General features: G+C 43.2%; 1 protein-coding gene across 1 annotated transcript in view; it reads left to right on the top strand.

The window, feature by feature from the left end:
• sema7a (semaphorin 7A (JohnMiltonHagen blood group)) overlaps positions 1–17,362 on the top strand; it is a 37,911-nt gene that overhangs the window by 9,551 nt on the left and 10,998 nt on the right. The window contains exons 7-9 of the mRNA XM_084334704.1: positions 461–603; positions 4,023–4,201; positions 4,609–4,717. Coding sequence (XP_084190830.1) covers positions 461–603; positions 4,023–4,201; positions 4,609–4,717 — 431 coding nt within the window. The remainder of the gene's footprint in view (positions 1–460; positions 604–4,022; positions 4,202–4,608; positions 4,718–17,362) is intronic.

Raw genomic sequence — 17,362 nt, forward strand, 5'->3', positions numbered from 1 at the left:
ACTGTTATTATTGTTATTATTATGTCGGTCATAGTCCTGTGATTCATTGTGGATTTCTACTGTTAATGTATTGTGTGTCTAGTTTTATGTTAAAAAAGGGTAAATAAAAAAACATTTGTTAAAAAAAAGAAATTATAATTTCAATCAATCAATCAATGGTGATGTATGACAAGTGGGTCTCAGGTCACTACATCTCACTGGAGGTTGGAGTGGTGATTTAGATTGCCGGCCCATGGTCGGTATTATTTAAAATGTATCTGTCTGGGCACGTTGTTTTGACTCCATCTCATCCATTTCCCAGAAGAACACAACTTGATTACCCCCCTTTGGCGTCCTCCCCTGTGCCAAGGCTATTGCATCGCGTATCATGTTTCGTGGTGTCATGCTGTAATGGAAATAATGGAAGAGTTTGTAACTTGATAGCAAACAGCCATTCAGGGGAGTCTTCCTCTCATTACAGAACCCACCTTCATCTCTGCAGCCTGGGTGAAGAGGCAGGAAGACGCAGACAATGAGAAGATCTACGTCTTCTTCCGGGAGAAGAACTCTGACAACAGTCCGGAGGCTGACCCATGGATCTCCAGAGTGGCCAGGGTCTGCAAGGTACACTGAAACTGGAGCTGACTCAGTGAAGTGAATTCATGTGAATTCTCGTATCAATGAGATTACCTGAGATGACTGATGATGATATGTCGTTTTTATACTAAAGGTATGAAATTGGAAAAGGCGAATCCATTATTAATAAATTCTACAAGTAACATGGAATTCCCATAATTGTATCATACATTTAGGAACGCTAAATATGCAATATGTCAGTGAATAGCAAAACTGTAGTTATCTGGCAATTATGCGATCGGTTGGCAAGAGAAAAGGCAAGAGATGGATGACAGCAGGCCAGGGACATGACTCCTGGAATATTCCTCAAATCGGTCAATGACAAGTATTTTACTGGAATTAACTTTACTAACTACAACCATTATTTTCCATTCAAATAGATATTCGGTTTAAAGTTACACCTTTTACCTTTTAATTCCCATCATTGTCCATTGAAATAAACCCCATCCCTTCGTGCTGTTTCTAACATGCTTCCCATGCTTCCTATCATCCTTCCTATGCTTCCTAACATGCTTCCTATCATTCTTCCTATGCTTCCTAACACCCTCCCTAATGCTTCCTATCATCCTTCCGTATGCTTCCTAACATCCTCCCTATGCCTCCTATATCCATTCCTAAGCTTCCTATGCTTCCTAACATGCTTCCTATTACGTCTATTAACTATAATTGGAGAGAGGTCAGTGTGCCTGTTGATTGATTGATTGATTGATTGATTGATTGATTGATTGATTGATTGAAAACTTTATTAACAGATCGCAGAATGGGTACAGTACAGTACAGCTCAATACAATTGTTAAGGGGATGCAGACCAGAGAAAGACTTTCGTCTTGTTTACATCAGGGTCCCCCATTTTCAATTCATCATAACATATGACACACACGACATACAGATAGACAGTACTACATCTATACATTTATGACATACCAGATTTGCAAATACAGTACTGTTTGTGATACAAAAAGAGTCCAGAAAAGAGAGTATATACATTTGACGTAGAAACTGTACATTGTAGGAGGTTTGGTAGGTGGGGTGGGGTGGGGTTGAGTGGGTGGGGTGGGGGGGGGCTGTACATTGGAGGTGGTTGGGTAGGGGGTGGGTGGGGGACACTGTACACTGTACATTGGAATATTGACAAAGCCATACTTGGTAATTTACTGTACATTGGAGGGGGTTGGGTTAGGACATTTGCAGGGGCCGGTTTCGAATTGCAGTCTCCCGTAGGTGTTCTTTGAGAGTGTTTTTGAAAGTGGGTAGTGATTCACATTCCTTTACAGCTTTGGGTAGGGCGTTGATCAGTGTGTTTGTCTGTGTGTTTGTTAGTGTTAGTGAGCTAATGCTAATAACTATAAGGAGCGGTCAGTATTTTTGTGTGTTTGTGTGTCTGGCGTGCTGCCTGGTGGATATTTGTGTTCTACTGAGTGCACCTTTTTAATTTGGATCTAGTTTTTTTTTAAGCCATTTTTTCTCTTGATCGCATTAACCCATTCTCTCCTACCAGGATATGAAATTGAGACCTGACAGTAAACCTATTGTCAACAGAGTTGTGTTGCTACCAGCAGTTTGTGTTTCTGTGAAAGACTATGGGCTAGATCCACAAAGAATGGATTGCACGGTGCTAATTGCACCCTTACTTACAATTCATTATGAATTGAAAATGGGGGACCCTGATGTAAACAAGACGAAAGTCTTTCTCTGGTCTGCATCCCCTTAACAATTGTGTGTATTGAGCCGTACTGTATTGTACCCATTCTGCAATCTGTTAATAAAATGTTCATTCAATCAATCACCGTGCAGGTGATTGATTGAATGAAAATTGTATTAACAGATTGTAAATTTGTAAGTAAGGGTGCAATTAGCACCGTGCAATCCATTCTTTGTGGATCTGGCCCTATGTGTGTTTCTCCCATGCTTCCTGGGTTTACAAAACAAGGGAAGGCAAAAGCTGTATTGTCATCATTTACTGTTTCTGGTGTTAGATATTACCCTCTGAAAAGAAATTGGTAAGATCAGTTGCCATTTTGTTTTCTTTATTTTATTATCTTACATGGTATTAGAAGATTATACGGTTTATTTTTTACATGCTTTCTTTTTTTTATCCACTTTTTCTCCTCCTATTTTTCGGTATTTTTCCTCCCATCACAATTTAGTCGTTATGCCAATTCCCCCCTCTCCTTCCTGGTCGTTGCGCGCATTTGACCCCTACTTGCCGGTATAGGGAGCCCTGAAGTCAGATGCTTCCTCCGATACATAGGAGACAGCCAGCAGCCTCTTTTCACCTGGCAGTGAGGACTCTCATTGGTGAAGTGTAATGCGTGGGAGGGTCACACTACCATCACCAGTTCCCTCCCTCGCTGTGCAGGCACCCTGACCGACCTGTAGGAGTTGCTGTTTACAACGACCAGAATACCACCCACCAGCTTCCCTCCCGCTGACACTGCCAATTGTGTCAGTATGACGACCGGCCAAGCCGGAGGCACCGCTGACAGCCGGATTCTATACTAGTGTCTATGCGGTGGTAGACAGACGCTTAGTCCGCTGCGCTACCCGGCCGCCCATTCTACATGCTTTCTTGAAATGTCCAACTGTCCACATAAAGGGCTCAGTTTTATCAAGTCAAGAGTTCCATTATTAATCCCTTGGGGGAACTTAGGACGGCTCAGTTTAATTACATGTGGGACTGGGCTGTGCTGGGAAAGAATAGGAGATGGAAAATACACCTCTCTCATTGTCAATACATGAGAACCTGAGACACAGCTGACACCAGGCTTTAACTAGCTGGCTACCTACATGCAGCTGACACCAGGCTTTAACTAGCAGGTTACCTACATGCAGCTGACACCAGGCTTTGTTTAACTAGCAGGTTACATGCAGCTAATGCCAGGCTTTAACTAGCAGGTTACCTACATGCAGCTAATGCCAGGCTTTTAACTAGCTGGTTACCTACATGCAGCTAATGCCAGGCTTTAACTAACTGGTTGCCTATATGCAGCTGACACCAGGCTTTAACTAGCTGGTTACCTACATGCAGCTGACACCAAGCTATAACTAGCTGGTTGCCTACATGCAGCTGACACCAGGCTTTAACTAGCTGGTTACCTACATGCAGCTGACACCAGGCTATAACTAGCTGGTTGCCTACATGCAGCTGACGCACACAATCAGGCCCCTTTCCATGTGGTACTTCTGTCCTGAGTGGTGTTTATATTCCTAGCACCTGTACTAACAGCACATTCCACACATCTTCTTGAAAAGTTAACACAGCACCTCCAACTATTTTGTTGAAACGCGAACCTCCACCACCAAGACCTTTTTAGCAGCCGTTGCAATGTTGATTGTCGGGGGGCCATCTGTGCAAGAAGGTCGACTTCTCCAAACCCTTTTCTGATTCTTGGTCACTGTTTTGCCAGGTGGATGAAGGTGGATCAAAGAGATTCTTCCAGCACACGTGGACGTCGTTCCTGAAGGCCCGGCTTGTTTGTGGGTATCAGAAGGAGTCGCTGTATTTCAATCATCTTCAAGACGTCTATGTGCTGCATGCGGAGAACTGGACCAACACCGTGGTTTATGCCCTCTTCTCAAGCAGCTGGTTAGATGCCTCTCCTTCTTTACAATATCAACGACCAAATTAACTGTGACACAATTGACCTATCTCAAGCCCTGCCCTCTTTTCCTCTATCCTACAATCACAACTGTTCCCTCAGACAGGTTTTGAGATCAATTATAGTGTCGATTTAAACTCACATTACACTTCAAATGGGTCTCTTAAAAACAAAGAAAAGTCCAGCAATTAGTTCAGAAACATAAACACACTCAAATCTGGTTTACTGAGATATAGTCATATAGTAATAATAATAACATAAAATAATAATAACAAAATCTGAAAAAGCAGGGGAAAATGCAAAGATAACTGTTCAGACATATTTATGAGAAAGGGTTTATTACTTTATCTCTCTGCCACTTCACATGACTTCAGCTATCTTACTCCTTTTCTAGGAACTCCACAGCCGTTTGCATCTATTCCATGGAGAAGATCGATCAGTTATTTGAAAACTCGGCTTTCAAGGGCTACGATAAAGAAATCCCCAACCCCAGGCCAGGAACAGTAAGGATCCTTTATTTCTCCTTGTCTCCATTAAATATGGGTGGATGTGTGGAAAATGTGTGTCTCTGAAAAAGCGGAACATATGTATCCTGGCAACTGTGTGAAATATTTACTCTTCAAGCCCAGCTCACTGTTTCCACTGCTATTCTGGCTAAGTTCAGTCAGTGCCGTCTGGGAGAAATGCGAGGCCCTGTGCGAGATTTAAACGCGAGCCCCCCCCCCCCCTAAAGGTAAAAAAAAATTATAATAATTATATAATATATATATATATATATTTTTTACTAAATACAAATGTATTTATTTCTGTGCTACAGTCAACGTATTCTTAAATAATAGCGCTGCCAGAGGCTGGGCATATGATGCAGTCAACATATTCCTAAATAATAGCGCTGCCCGAGGCTTAGTGGCAATGCACCTGTACAGTCGTACACTTGGCAGTAACAGGGAAAATGCATAAAACACCCCTGGAACCTGATAAACAAGCTTAAAGCCAGGTACATTTTTCAAGCACGACATGCAGATTTGCAGTTTTGCCTTATTTGAATCGAACTCTATAAGCTTAGCAGTGGCGGCCGGTGGGTACTTCGCCACTAGGGGCGCTATACCAAACATTTTGCAAACATGTACAAGGCACGCATTGGCGAATATTATCACCATTGCCATCGATCAATATATGATCAGTCAGTCAAATGCAACGACGTTTCCAATAGCCCAACACAAACACGCACAGCTCTCTCTCTCTCTCTCTCTCTCTCTCGCTCTCTCTCTCTCTCGCTCTCTCTCTCTCTCTCTCTCTCTCTCAGATGATGTCAGATCCATTCAATAATAAACACATTTGTAAAGCTCGTTATTTTAAACAAGTTACCATTCATTGTCTGAGTGGTTATGCCCCACATGCGGCGAAATTAGAGAGAGAGAGAGAGAGAGAGAGCGAGAGAGAGAGAGAGAGAGAGAGAGCGAGAGAGAGAGAGAGAGAGCATTTTAGTAAAGTTACATTTTCAACAAGATTGCTGCTATTTAAACACTTCATGGAAACGGGGTAACGTTAACCTTATGTCGACTGTAGTATTGTATGACCTCGACATAACGTTTAAACGTTAACGTTACTCCGTTTCCATGAAGTAATTATAAAAGTGGCCAGCTAAGATAACGGAGCTAACAGCTAGCAGTAGCTAACGTTAGCTGAAAGCTGTAACGTTACAACGTTATGCGGCATCAGTAGACAACGTATCATGTATTAAACTAGAGTTAAGATCGCTAATCTACCTTGTTGTTGGCTTGTTGATAAAGTATATCCACTCCATGGCATTGTCCATCCAGCCTGTGTTGATGTCCATCCATTGTTGTCCCTCCGCATCCATATAGCTTGTTGTTAGCCAACAAGCTGTGTGAGTGAAGAGCTGTGTCTTTGTCCATTTCCGCCTCGAACAGCCTGCAAACTACCTGGCGTTCTATCGCCATGCTCTAAGACAAACTCTAACCTTAACCAACTTTGAAAGAGTGCTTAAGCTTAACAGTCTAAAGAACTTACAGTCACGGCACGCTCGTCTAAGACAAACAGCTGCCTGCATCATTCTCACAACAACACAACTATCTCCACCGACCAACCTAGGAATAACCTAGAATTGGAACATTAGAAATTGGATTCGGCCAATCAGAGATCGTCTCTGTGAAATTCTGCTACGGAAAAAAATACTGGCGTCGGCCAATCAGAGAGCGTCTCCGCGAAATGCGGCTACAGATATTCTTGACGCTACTGGCTAGACCGCTTCAAATCGCGCCCGGATTCCAACATAATAGTCATATTTCAACGCACACCGCGTTATGCACTGATTGGCTGTGACGGATACAGCGATCAAACTGTGACGCGCACTCAGAGCGCTATCGCGTATAGCCTGGGCCGAGAAATACGAAAAAATTAAAAAAAATTTAAAAAACGTGATGTCACTTCCTGCTCTGGAAAACGAGTGTTTTTTAATTGCGATAATAACGTTATATTGTGGATTGGAAACACAAACATACTTAAAATGAGTAAATATTATGAATTTTAAACATGTTTATATTATTTATAGGGCTATAAAACTAAAAACTAAAAACTTATTTTTCTTGTTCTCTCATATAACCAGGGTAGGGCCTGAGGGGGGGCAGCGCCCGAGCGCCCCTAGTGGCGAGCCGCCACTGAAGCTTAGTACACACGTCACAAACTGCACGAGCACAGTGTGAAATGTTCCCAGAGAGCAACTTGTAAAGCTGCATGATGCAACACACCGAGTAAGAGAGAGAGAGAGAGAGAGAGAGAGACAGAGAGAGCGCGAGAGAGAGAGAGCACGAGAGAGAGAGAGAGCAAGAGAGAGAGCGAGAGAGAGAGAGAGAGAGAGCAAGAGAGAGAGAGCGAGAGAACAAGAGAGATAGCGCGTGAGAGAGAGAGCAAGAGAGAGAGAGAGAGAGATCCACGGCGGGAACAGAATAGATTGCATTAAAAACTCACCCTAACGCAGAATCAGGTCCAAGAGGAAGGAGACGACTGTGGAGCTGACAAAGTTCACCAGTCCCATGATATTGTCCGCCCCGTTGGGATGAACTTGGGAGTCTGTTCCTAGTTTATCTGCCACACGTTAGCACTCGACGATAACGTAGCTAACGCTAGTTAGCTGTCCCTGCCTTTAGCTAAGCTACTAGCCGACATGGCTAGCCTGACTGAACGTTATAACACGCAACAACTTTCATCTTCAGTCCATCTGCCGAACGTCCTCTTCGTCTTGGCATAACCTAATCACTATACTTGGTATTGATAAGCTTACGGCACGCAGCGTTATTTCTTCTGCTCCGATGCTGCACATTTGGTTTTCAAAAGTAGGATGCTCTTGGCCAAGACATCCACTCGCTCCCGTGGATAGCGCCGAATAGACCCCGTACCTGTACCCCCTCCCCTCGTGGATAATACCGGTCTTCTTCACATCTCTCTACCGACTACCAGACCGACGCCAACCAGCTCCCCCTAGTGTTAGTCCTCCCACGATGCTTTGCACAAAAGTAAACGTGTCATTGAATGAAACCAATAGTATATCTGCAGAGCCGCAGAGCCCGGAACACTATTCTACAAACATGTCTAATGTGAAATATATAAGCATGTAAGCAAAACTAGATTTTAGGTCTGTGATGGAAAGTGATTGTTAACATTCTATTTTTTTTTATTTTTTTTTATAAAAAAAAAATAATAATAATAATAAAAAACGTTCTTCTCTCTTCTCGCGAGGCCCCCCTTCTTGCGAGGCCCTGTGCGACCGCACTGCTCGCACGCCCCTAGCGGCGGCCCTGAGTTCAGTATGTTATTATTATGTCGTTTGTTCAAAGGACAATGCATAGTTGGCGGTATGGTGTAAGCACAGGGTAGTATTTGGGTAAACACAAGATCTATGAAGTATGCAGATTGTATGAAGTATGCAGGTCGAGCTATGTACAGTATCTGTGAAGGTTCATGGGCTGTTATGGGACCAGAATTCTAGAACTGACACTGCTGGTCCATCAGTCAACAAACCTCTGCAATTGTTATAAAGCCATAATTGGAGATTGCCCAATTTTTCTCACTTCTCTGTTGGAGTGGACGTCTGGACCCTATGGTACACATTCCAATGGTTGGCTCATGCTCAAAGCACCTAGAGAGTTTGTACTGAACTTGGGAAATCTGCTTTTAGCTTATGTGCTCCTGACACGTGGAACATCATACAACAGACTCTAAAACTCAATACCTTTGGTATCCTTTGGTCAGTTTAAATCCTTAATCACCAACCATTCCACCATAATCTGCAGTTGTTTTAATTGATTGTACAAACTCTATTATGGTTGCATTTATTGTATAATTGTATTGTTTATTGTATATTTATTGTATTTATCATGTATTTATTCAACGTCATTGAAAATTAGGGTTGAAATAAAGATTGAGTGAGAGTGAGTGAGTTTTTAAGGAACATATTGTTTTATCATCATTGTTTAGGCCTGACAATCCTCTTAAAAAAAGAAACCGTAGGTCCAGGTTTTATTTTTGGTAAAGTTTGCTGTCAACAACTTCCTCACTCTGGCTTCATGGCAGTATACCCCAACTAGCAGTGTACTAAGGCCGCATAAGGGTGGGGCGTCGAACATCTGGCATTCTTTTGGACTGGTGATGTCGTCAAGGCCAAGCATGGGGCGATGCCTGTAATAAGAGGTGCGGCTGAGTACTGGATAACTGGTCTCGGGCCACACTGGGTATGGCGTAGATGGTCTACATCTAGAAATAAAAGACTCTGGCCATGTTGGGCATGGCGTAGATGGCCCACATATAGAAATAAAAGACCCAAAATTGGTAACTAAATTAAATACCATACAATTAGGTACTGTGTGTGTCAATATAATATTTTAGCTGTTGTAAAGAATCGCGATTCCTTGTTCTGCTGCTCATTTTGGAGCATACCACATGCTCGTTTCATTTCATGAAGTGACCATGTGAAGACAACACTGCTTCCGTAAGTATTTCAATTTAACGTTATGTCTTTACTGTACAGTATACTGGTAACTGTCTGGAAAGTACTTTGCATGCTCATTTCGATGCCTTGGTTTGCAGGAGTCTTCAGAGTTCCCTGCTCTGTATACTGTGGCTATGTTATTAATTCAGAACATTATCAATAGCGGTCAGGTTGCGTAGCGGAGATTGCGTTCGTCACCAACACCGGAGACGCTGGATTCGCCTGTTCGAATCCAGCTCACAGCTCCGGCATTGTCACCAGCTTGGCTGGCCGTTCACACTAATACAATTGGCTGTATTAGAGGGTGGGAAAGCTGGCGGGGTGGGTCCGGGTCGTTGTAAACAGCGACTCCTACAGTTCGGTCGGGGCGCCTGCTCAGCGCGGATAGGAGCTAAGGGGGGTAGTGTGATCCTTCCACACGTTACACCCTCTCAGTGAGAGTCCGCGCTGCCAGGTGAAAAGAAGCGGTTGCTTGGCTAGACGTGTGTCGGAGGAAGCACGTGATAGCCTCCACTCTCCCAGACCGACTGTGGGGGGTAAGTGCGCAGCGACCAGGAAAAAATGTTTGCACCTTATGGTGTTCTTGTTCTGTTCTTGACTTATTGTTATGTTTTCTTCTTGACTTGTTTAAAGAAGATCTGTACGGCCCATGGGGACATTAACGTGTGTTGTCGGGCCCTATAAATAAATTTGATTTGATTTGATTTGATTTGATTGGGAATTGGCATAACGACTAACATTGGGATGGGAGAAAATCGGAGGAAAAAGGAGGGGGGAAAATATCAATAAAAAAAAATAAAAGAACAGTATCAATCATTTGCCCACTTTGTTCCAGGCTAACGTTAGCTGCCGGTTAGCTTAGCATTGTGTATGGCTAGGTAGGTCAAGATGACTTACTGACTAGCTAGTTAGCTTCTCTATCAAGCCAATCCGTTTGTGTGTCTAAATATGGGAGAAACTGAACATGAAATCAAACGGAATGCAATTCAGCACAGTCTGGTCTCGAATAATGATATATAGCTGTTCAAAAGTAAAATTGTTAGCTTTATGTTGTTATCATCACCAGGCGGAATCCTGGTGGGGTTTATGTGATCAGTTCTATGAGTCTGTCTGTCTGTCTGTCTCTGTCCGCAGCTAATCTCACAAACTACAGGGCCAATTTGAGATTAGAGAGATTAGTGTAATTTGGATGAGCTGTTGGTCATAGGCTGACAACAGGCCAGGGGCCTGGATTCTGGAATATTTTTCAGATCGGTCAACGACAAGTATTTTATTTGATTTTTTATTAGGGGATATTTTTAATAACAAGGGCCTCTGTAGTTATGTCGAAATATGCACAAAGTTTAACCTCACGAGTCCACATGGCTTTTTTACATACAGTTACGACTTTGTCTGAGGTCTCACGGTGTTCCATTACTCATACCAATTGAACACCACAGATACCACAAATGTTTCTATGAAAGAGAAACATTGGGAGGTTTTGTATCAGGTTTTTATTATCAATTACTAACGTCCTCGTATGAAACCCTTCAACTAGACACTGTCTGGAGGAGGGATATACCAGACCTGGAAAATGACTTTGATTGGCAAGGAGCCTGGGCAAATGTCCGACTTACATCAAGGAACCCGGATCATCAACAAATCAATCTGAACTATATTCACAGGACATACTTGACTCCTATAAGGCTGTGCAAAATGGGGCTTAAACAAGACTCCAAATGCTCCCAATGTACAAATGGGGACGAAGGAACATTTATGCACATGTATTGGGACTGCCCACCAGTTAAGGCATTCTGGAAAGATGTGTCCCAACAATTATCAATACTCGTATCTTGGAATATACCTGTACACCCCTCGGTATTACTATTGAATGATGTTTTTGAGTTTGCAGTGAATCCACAACTAAAGAGATTGGTTTTATCGGGTATCACAGTAGCTAAAAAACTGATCGCATCACGTTGGTTTCAACCGGAAAAAATTTGCCGAAAAGTGTGGTTTCTTACATATCTCGATGTGATATATCAAGAAATATCTACAGCAAGAATTCTGGGTCTCAATGAATCCAAAATGTCAATGTGGTTAGAAGTGGTGGAGAGAATAAAAGCTAGCTTATAATGGTAGTGTCTGGTTAGGAGTGAGGGATAATGGAGGTACTATCCAAGAGGGGGTCCGGGAGGGGGGGGTTCGAGCTGGAGCATATGTGTGTAGGGTTTTAGAAAATAGGTATTAGGGGTATATTATATACTAACATTTATATAATTGTAATTTCGCTGGATATACACTGTATACGGTTAAAATGTTATTATAGACTAATTTAGTTTTATCTTGTTTCTGTACTTGCATATATTTTAACCACCTTTACTGAAAGTTTCATTATGCATTGTGTGTTGAGTACTGACTTTTAATAATTTTTGTTTTGCAATAATAAAAAAAAAAAAAAAAAAAAAAAGTATTTTATTTGAATTAATTTCCATAATTGTCCATCATAATCCATCATAATTCATTGTCCATTGAAATACATATTCAGTGTGAAGTTACACCTTTTGACTGCAAGTGAAGAGTCACGATACTACACATGTTTGCTGGTAATCAGCTTTGGCACCTGTTTACAACATGGCATAGTGAACCTATTGTCATTGATATGCCTATGCATTATCACTTTCAGCACCACGCTTAATCCCCATCTCTGCCGCTAGAATGCCATCTTAAAATGGTCATTTCTGCTGTTCACGATGTTTGCAGAGCTGTGTGTGTTCTGTATTATAGCAGTGGAGACAATGGTGTGGCTCATTTGACTTGTAGTCCAACATGGAAAAAAATAGTTTGTTTCTACACACTGTAGTTTGTAGTTTATTACACGCTAAACATCGCGCATTTCCAAGATAATCCAGTCTTTTTCCATAGATTGCGAGATTAAATGTGTTATGTACAATAAGTCCGTAACGTTCTGGTTGATTCCCTCAAACCCCAAATACTCCCAAATCAAAGGTATATAACATGTACATATGTTCCTTCACAAAATCATCAAGGGGGGGGGGGGGGGGGGGGGGGTAGTTTTAACTCAAAACTGATCGTGTTTGCCGAGCATGTTTTAGGTCCGGTAAAACACAGAACTGTGATCGTTAGAAAAACACATTTCAGGTTTGGTAAAATAGACATAGAATATACCTTACCTTAGGTATTCCAAAAAGAATAATTCCAAGTGATTGCATCGCCATCGCGATTACCAGTGTATATGTCTATACATGTTTTGATGGTAAATACGCTTAGGCAATGGAATTTCGAGGCGATCAATGTGAATCTCTGTTCAAACAGGAGGAGGAGCCCTTACAAAAAAAAAAGAAAAAAAAAGGCAGACGTGTATCCACGCCAATGCAATTCCAGTTCAGACACCGACGATACTGCTACCTAGTGATATTCGATCGGCATTGCAATTCCAATGTATACAAACGAGCCAGGGATGGCTAGAATGATCCGGAATATTGATTTAGAACGGGGATCAGAGGGAAAATATCAAAGGATCCAAAAACGTATTATTACATGTTTGCCGCTCAAGCGTTGGCGAGCAAACACGTATTATTACATGGTTGGCGCTGAATGAGTTAGCATTTCTTAATTAATTTCCATCATTCATTGAAATAAGTTCCCTTTCATATCTCATGAACCGTTTGTCGTAGAGACTTATGGAAGGTGTCAATGCCCTTAAAACTTTAAAGGTTTATTCCACCCAATAATGTAATAGTGTGTATAGTACATAGTAGTACTCAGTGTATATAGTAGATTTGCACTCTACTGAGTGCACCTTTCTAGTTGGTTGGTTAATGCTTATGAAGTAGTAAGTATTTGTTTGTATTCAGTCTGTTTTGCCCCATAGCTTTAGCTTGGCTCAGCCCCTCCCAAATTGTAAGAGTGACGTACCTCCAGGCTGCAGAACAGCTTCTTCCCGAGAGCCATCACTGAACTGAACAATCACCCCCCCCCCCCCCCCTATTGCCACCACATCTACATCTACCTCACTATAATACATACTTGTATGTGCAATATGACATGTTGGGACATGTGCAATAATGCAATAATGGTATTTGTTAATGTGCAATATTTTCCACCAATGTGCAATATTTTTGTGCTGATTTTGCAATGCTTTTTTTTTTTAAACCTTTTTAATGTTCCTGTGAATAAGTGCATATCTAGTAGAGGATATGAACATGAATGTGTCAGTGAGTATGGGTACAACAAATGTATGTATGGTAGTGTGTCTATAGGTACATCATGGATGTGTTGTGTGGTAGAGTGGGTATGTAGGTATTGTTATTTTAGGGGCTGCACAAACCAATGTCGTTGTACTGTATTGTGCAATGACGATAAAGCTTTATACTACTTCTACTACTTCCTAAGCTCTGCAGTAAACAGACATTTCTTTTTCTGGTATCCCGTTCCCACTTTATCCAGTCAGAAGAGAGAACCCTAGATTTTTTTTTTGTCCACTTTTTCTCCTCTTTTTCTATTTTTCTCCCATCCCAATTCCATTGTGCCAATTCTTCCCTCCCCTCTCTTGAATGTTGCTTGCATATGCCCCCCACTGGCCGGTTGTAGGGAGGATAGAAGACTTGCATCACGTGTCCCCTCCGGTACACGAGGAGGCTGCTTTTCACCTGCCAGCGTGGACTCTCATTGGTGAGGTGTAACGTGTGGGAGGCTCACACTACCCCCACCATTTCCTGTCTGCTATGCAGGTGTCCCCAACCGACCTGTAGGAGTCGCTGTCCACAAGGTCCAGATTACCACCCATCGACTTCCACCCGCTAACTCTGCCAATGAGTTAGTATGACGGCTGGCCCAAGCCGGAGGCAACGCCGACAGCCGGAGTCGAACCCGGTGTCTTGCGTTGGTGACAAGCGCAATGTCCGCTGCGCCACCCAGCCGCCAACCCTAGACATTTTTACTTATTTCAAGAAATCTAGCCAAGCCAGATTTGCTTACTGTACTGTCAGATTATTTGACCTGTTTAGAGCACATATTTGATTAAATCTTTTTATTTCTTATTTTTGTCAGACATTTGTTTTCAGTGTGGAGTTCTCTGTCCTGATTGGATAAAGTGGGAACGGGATACCAGAAAATGTATTTGCTGTTTACTGCAAAGTGGAGGGACTGGGAGACCCACGTTACTGACCAGACACTCTATATCAGTGATGGCTGTCAGAATGTAGAGCTATTATTTTAACATGTAGACCACTCATTTTAACAAAAAGAAATACCACTTACAGCTCTTTTAAAGGGAAAGCCACAGAAGCAGACCCCATCAGAGGTTTCTAAATGTAATTATTTTGGAAGATCAACTGCTCATCAAAAAAACTAAAACATATACAGAAATGTGGTGGCTGGGTGGCGCAGCGGACATTGCACTCGTCACCAATGCAAGATACACCGGGTTAGAATCTGGCTGTCGGCGTTGCCTCCGGCTTGGGCCAGCCGTCATACTAACTCAATAGACCTATCTCAAACCCTGCCCCTTTTCTTGATCCTCCAATCACAACTGTCGCTTACTTTGTCCGAGGTAAGCGACAGTTGTGATTGGAGGATCAAGAAAAGAGGGCAGGGTTTGAGATAGGTCTATTGGCAAAGTTAGCGGGTGGGAAGTCGAAGGGTGGTAGTCTGGTCGTTGTGAACAGCGACTCCTACAGGTCGGTTGGGGCGCCTGCACAGCAAAGTCAGAAAAAAATGGCGGGGGCAGTGTGAGCCTCCTACACGTTATTCCTCGCCAAATGAGAGTCCGCGCTGGCAGGTGAAAAGATGTGAGAGGCTGCCTCCTCCACATGTATCGGAGGGGACATGTGATGCAAGGCTTCTATCCTCCCTACAACCGGCCAGTGGGGGGCATATGCGAGCAACGATCAGGACAGGGGAGGGAGAATTGGCACGAGGGGTAAATTGGGATGCAGAGAAAAATCACAGAAAAAAGGAGGAGAAAAAGTAGATTAAAAAAAACATACAGAAATGTCTCAAAATGGGACATTTTTTAAATCTCCCCTGAGAAGTGCACAACTTCAACCCGTCACTAAGACTATTCCACAATTTAACTCCCAAGATTGAAACACATCTAGCTTTTACATTAGTTCTTACCTTTTTACATGTTTTAAGAATACACAACCCTCTTAAATTATACTTTCCTTCTCTTGGTTGAAAGTTCAAGTTTCAAGTTTCTTTAATAGTTGTGATACAGAAGTACAGAATACTTTTATACAAAATGCTTCTTACTGTTACGCTCCAGAGACTGTGCAAGACAAGATAAGTATGAAATAAAATAACATAGTATAGCATGTAAATTAGAAGTAAAAAAATTAGGTCACAGTGTTCAGTATAGACATATGTACAATGTTTGATGCAGAATAGACGTAACTGAGTTACCATATAATATACAATACTATGCAGTGTACTAATATACAATACTATATAGTGCAAGGCAGAAATGGGATGAGGTGCAATTTAGGTACAATTTACAGTAGGTGTACGAGTTGTAGTGCAAATCCTTTATCAATAAATATAAAGTGTGTTTGTGTGATCTAAAGTGTGGAGAGTGGGTGCTGCAGTGTGTTGTTTGTTTAAGTGAGTGTGTGCGTGTGGGTGTGTGTGCTGTGTGCATTTGATGGTTGTTGCATAGTGTTTATTGTTCGTTTAGCAGCCTGATGGCCTGGGGATAGAAGTGCTCGCCTTAAGACTCCGGTATCGCTTGCCTGACCGCAGCAGTTCAAAGAGGCAGTTGTTCGGGTGGCTGGAGTCCTTGATGATTCAGCTTAGCCTTCCCCCTGCACCGCTTGTTGTAAATGTTCTGGAGGGTGGGAAGCCCCCCTCCAATTGTGCGTTCGGCTGAACGTGTCACTCTTTGTAGTCTGCTACGGTCTTGTGCAGTGCTATTCCCAAACCAGGAGGTGATGTTGCCAGTCAGGATGCTCTCTATGCTCTCTCTAGGCGGCACGGTGGTGTAGTGGTTAACACTGTCGCCTCACAGCAAGAAGGTCCAGGGTTCGAATCCCGCTTGGGGACCAGGTTTCCATGATGCCAGTTACCCAGGTGGGGTATCTCCCAGGCCTTTCTGTGTGGAGTTTGCATGTTCTCCCCGTGCTCGCAAGGGTTTCCCCCCCGATAAGATAAACCCAATGGAAAAACATGCACAACAACAAGATCGCTAACGCTGTGGCGTCCTTGACGAAGACGGACAGGAGCACTTGGATTGGTCCCCTGGCGCGGCTCACGTTGCGCCTGTCTGCTCCCGGCTGCCCTTGGGGGGGAAGGACGACGGGATGGGTTAATCGCAGATACGAATTGCATGCATGCATCGCATGTGTGCCAATTGATGACCTCGGAGCAGGTCCTAAATTATTATTATTATTATTGTACATGAGTAGAAGTTCCTAAGGATCTTCTGACTGACTTGGAACTTCCTTAGGCGCCTGAGGAAGTAGAGGCGTTGTTGTGCCTTCTTCACAACACTGTCAATGTGTGTGGTCCATGTCAAGTCCTCGGATATGTGGGCTCCCAGGTACTTGAAACTGTTCACTCTCTCAACCGGTGCCCCGTCGATGCTGAGGGGGCTGTAGTCCTTGACCCCCGACCTCCTGAAGTCCACAATCATCTCTTTTGTTTAGCTGACGTTCAGGGAGAGGCAGTTCTCCTGACACCACTGTGACAGATTATCTACCTCTTCCAGGTAGGCCCTCTCGTCGTTTGCAGAGATCAGGCCCACCACTACTGTGTCATCAGCAAATTTGATGATTGTGTTGTTGTTCCGCTGTGCCACGCAGTCATGCGTGTACAGGGAGTAGAGGAGGGGGCTCAGAACACAGCCCTGGGGGGCCCCTATGTTGAGCGTGATGGATGAGGAGGTGCAGTTGCCTGCTCTTACCACCTGGGGTCTGCCCGTCAGGAAGTCCAAGACCCACTGGCAGAGGTCATAGTTCAAGCCCAGGTCCCTGAGCTTGGCTATGAGTTTGGAGGGGACTATGGTATTGAATGCTGAGCTGTAGTCGATGAACAGCATTCTCACATAGTTCCCCTGCCTCTTGGTGGTCCAGGTGTGATGCTGCTGTGTGCAGCACATGGGCTATGGCGTCCTCCGTGGACCTGTTGGGGCGATATGCAAATT

The sequence above is a fragment of the Notolepis coatsorum genome, assembly GCF_963971535.1.
Source record: "Notolepis coatsorum genome assembly, chromosome: 18".
Classification (NCBI taxonomy): Eukaryota; Metazoa; Chordata; class Actinopteri; order Aulopiformes; family Paralepididae; genus Notolepis; species Notolepis coatsorum.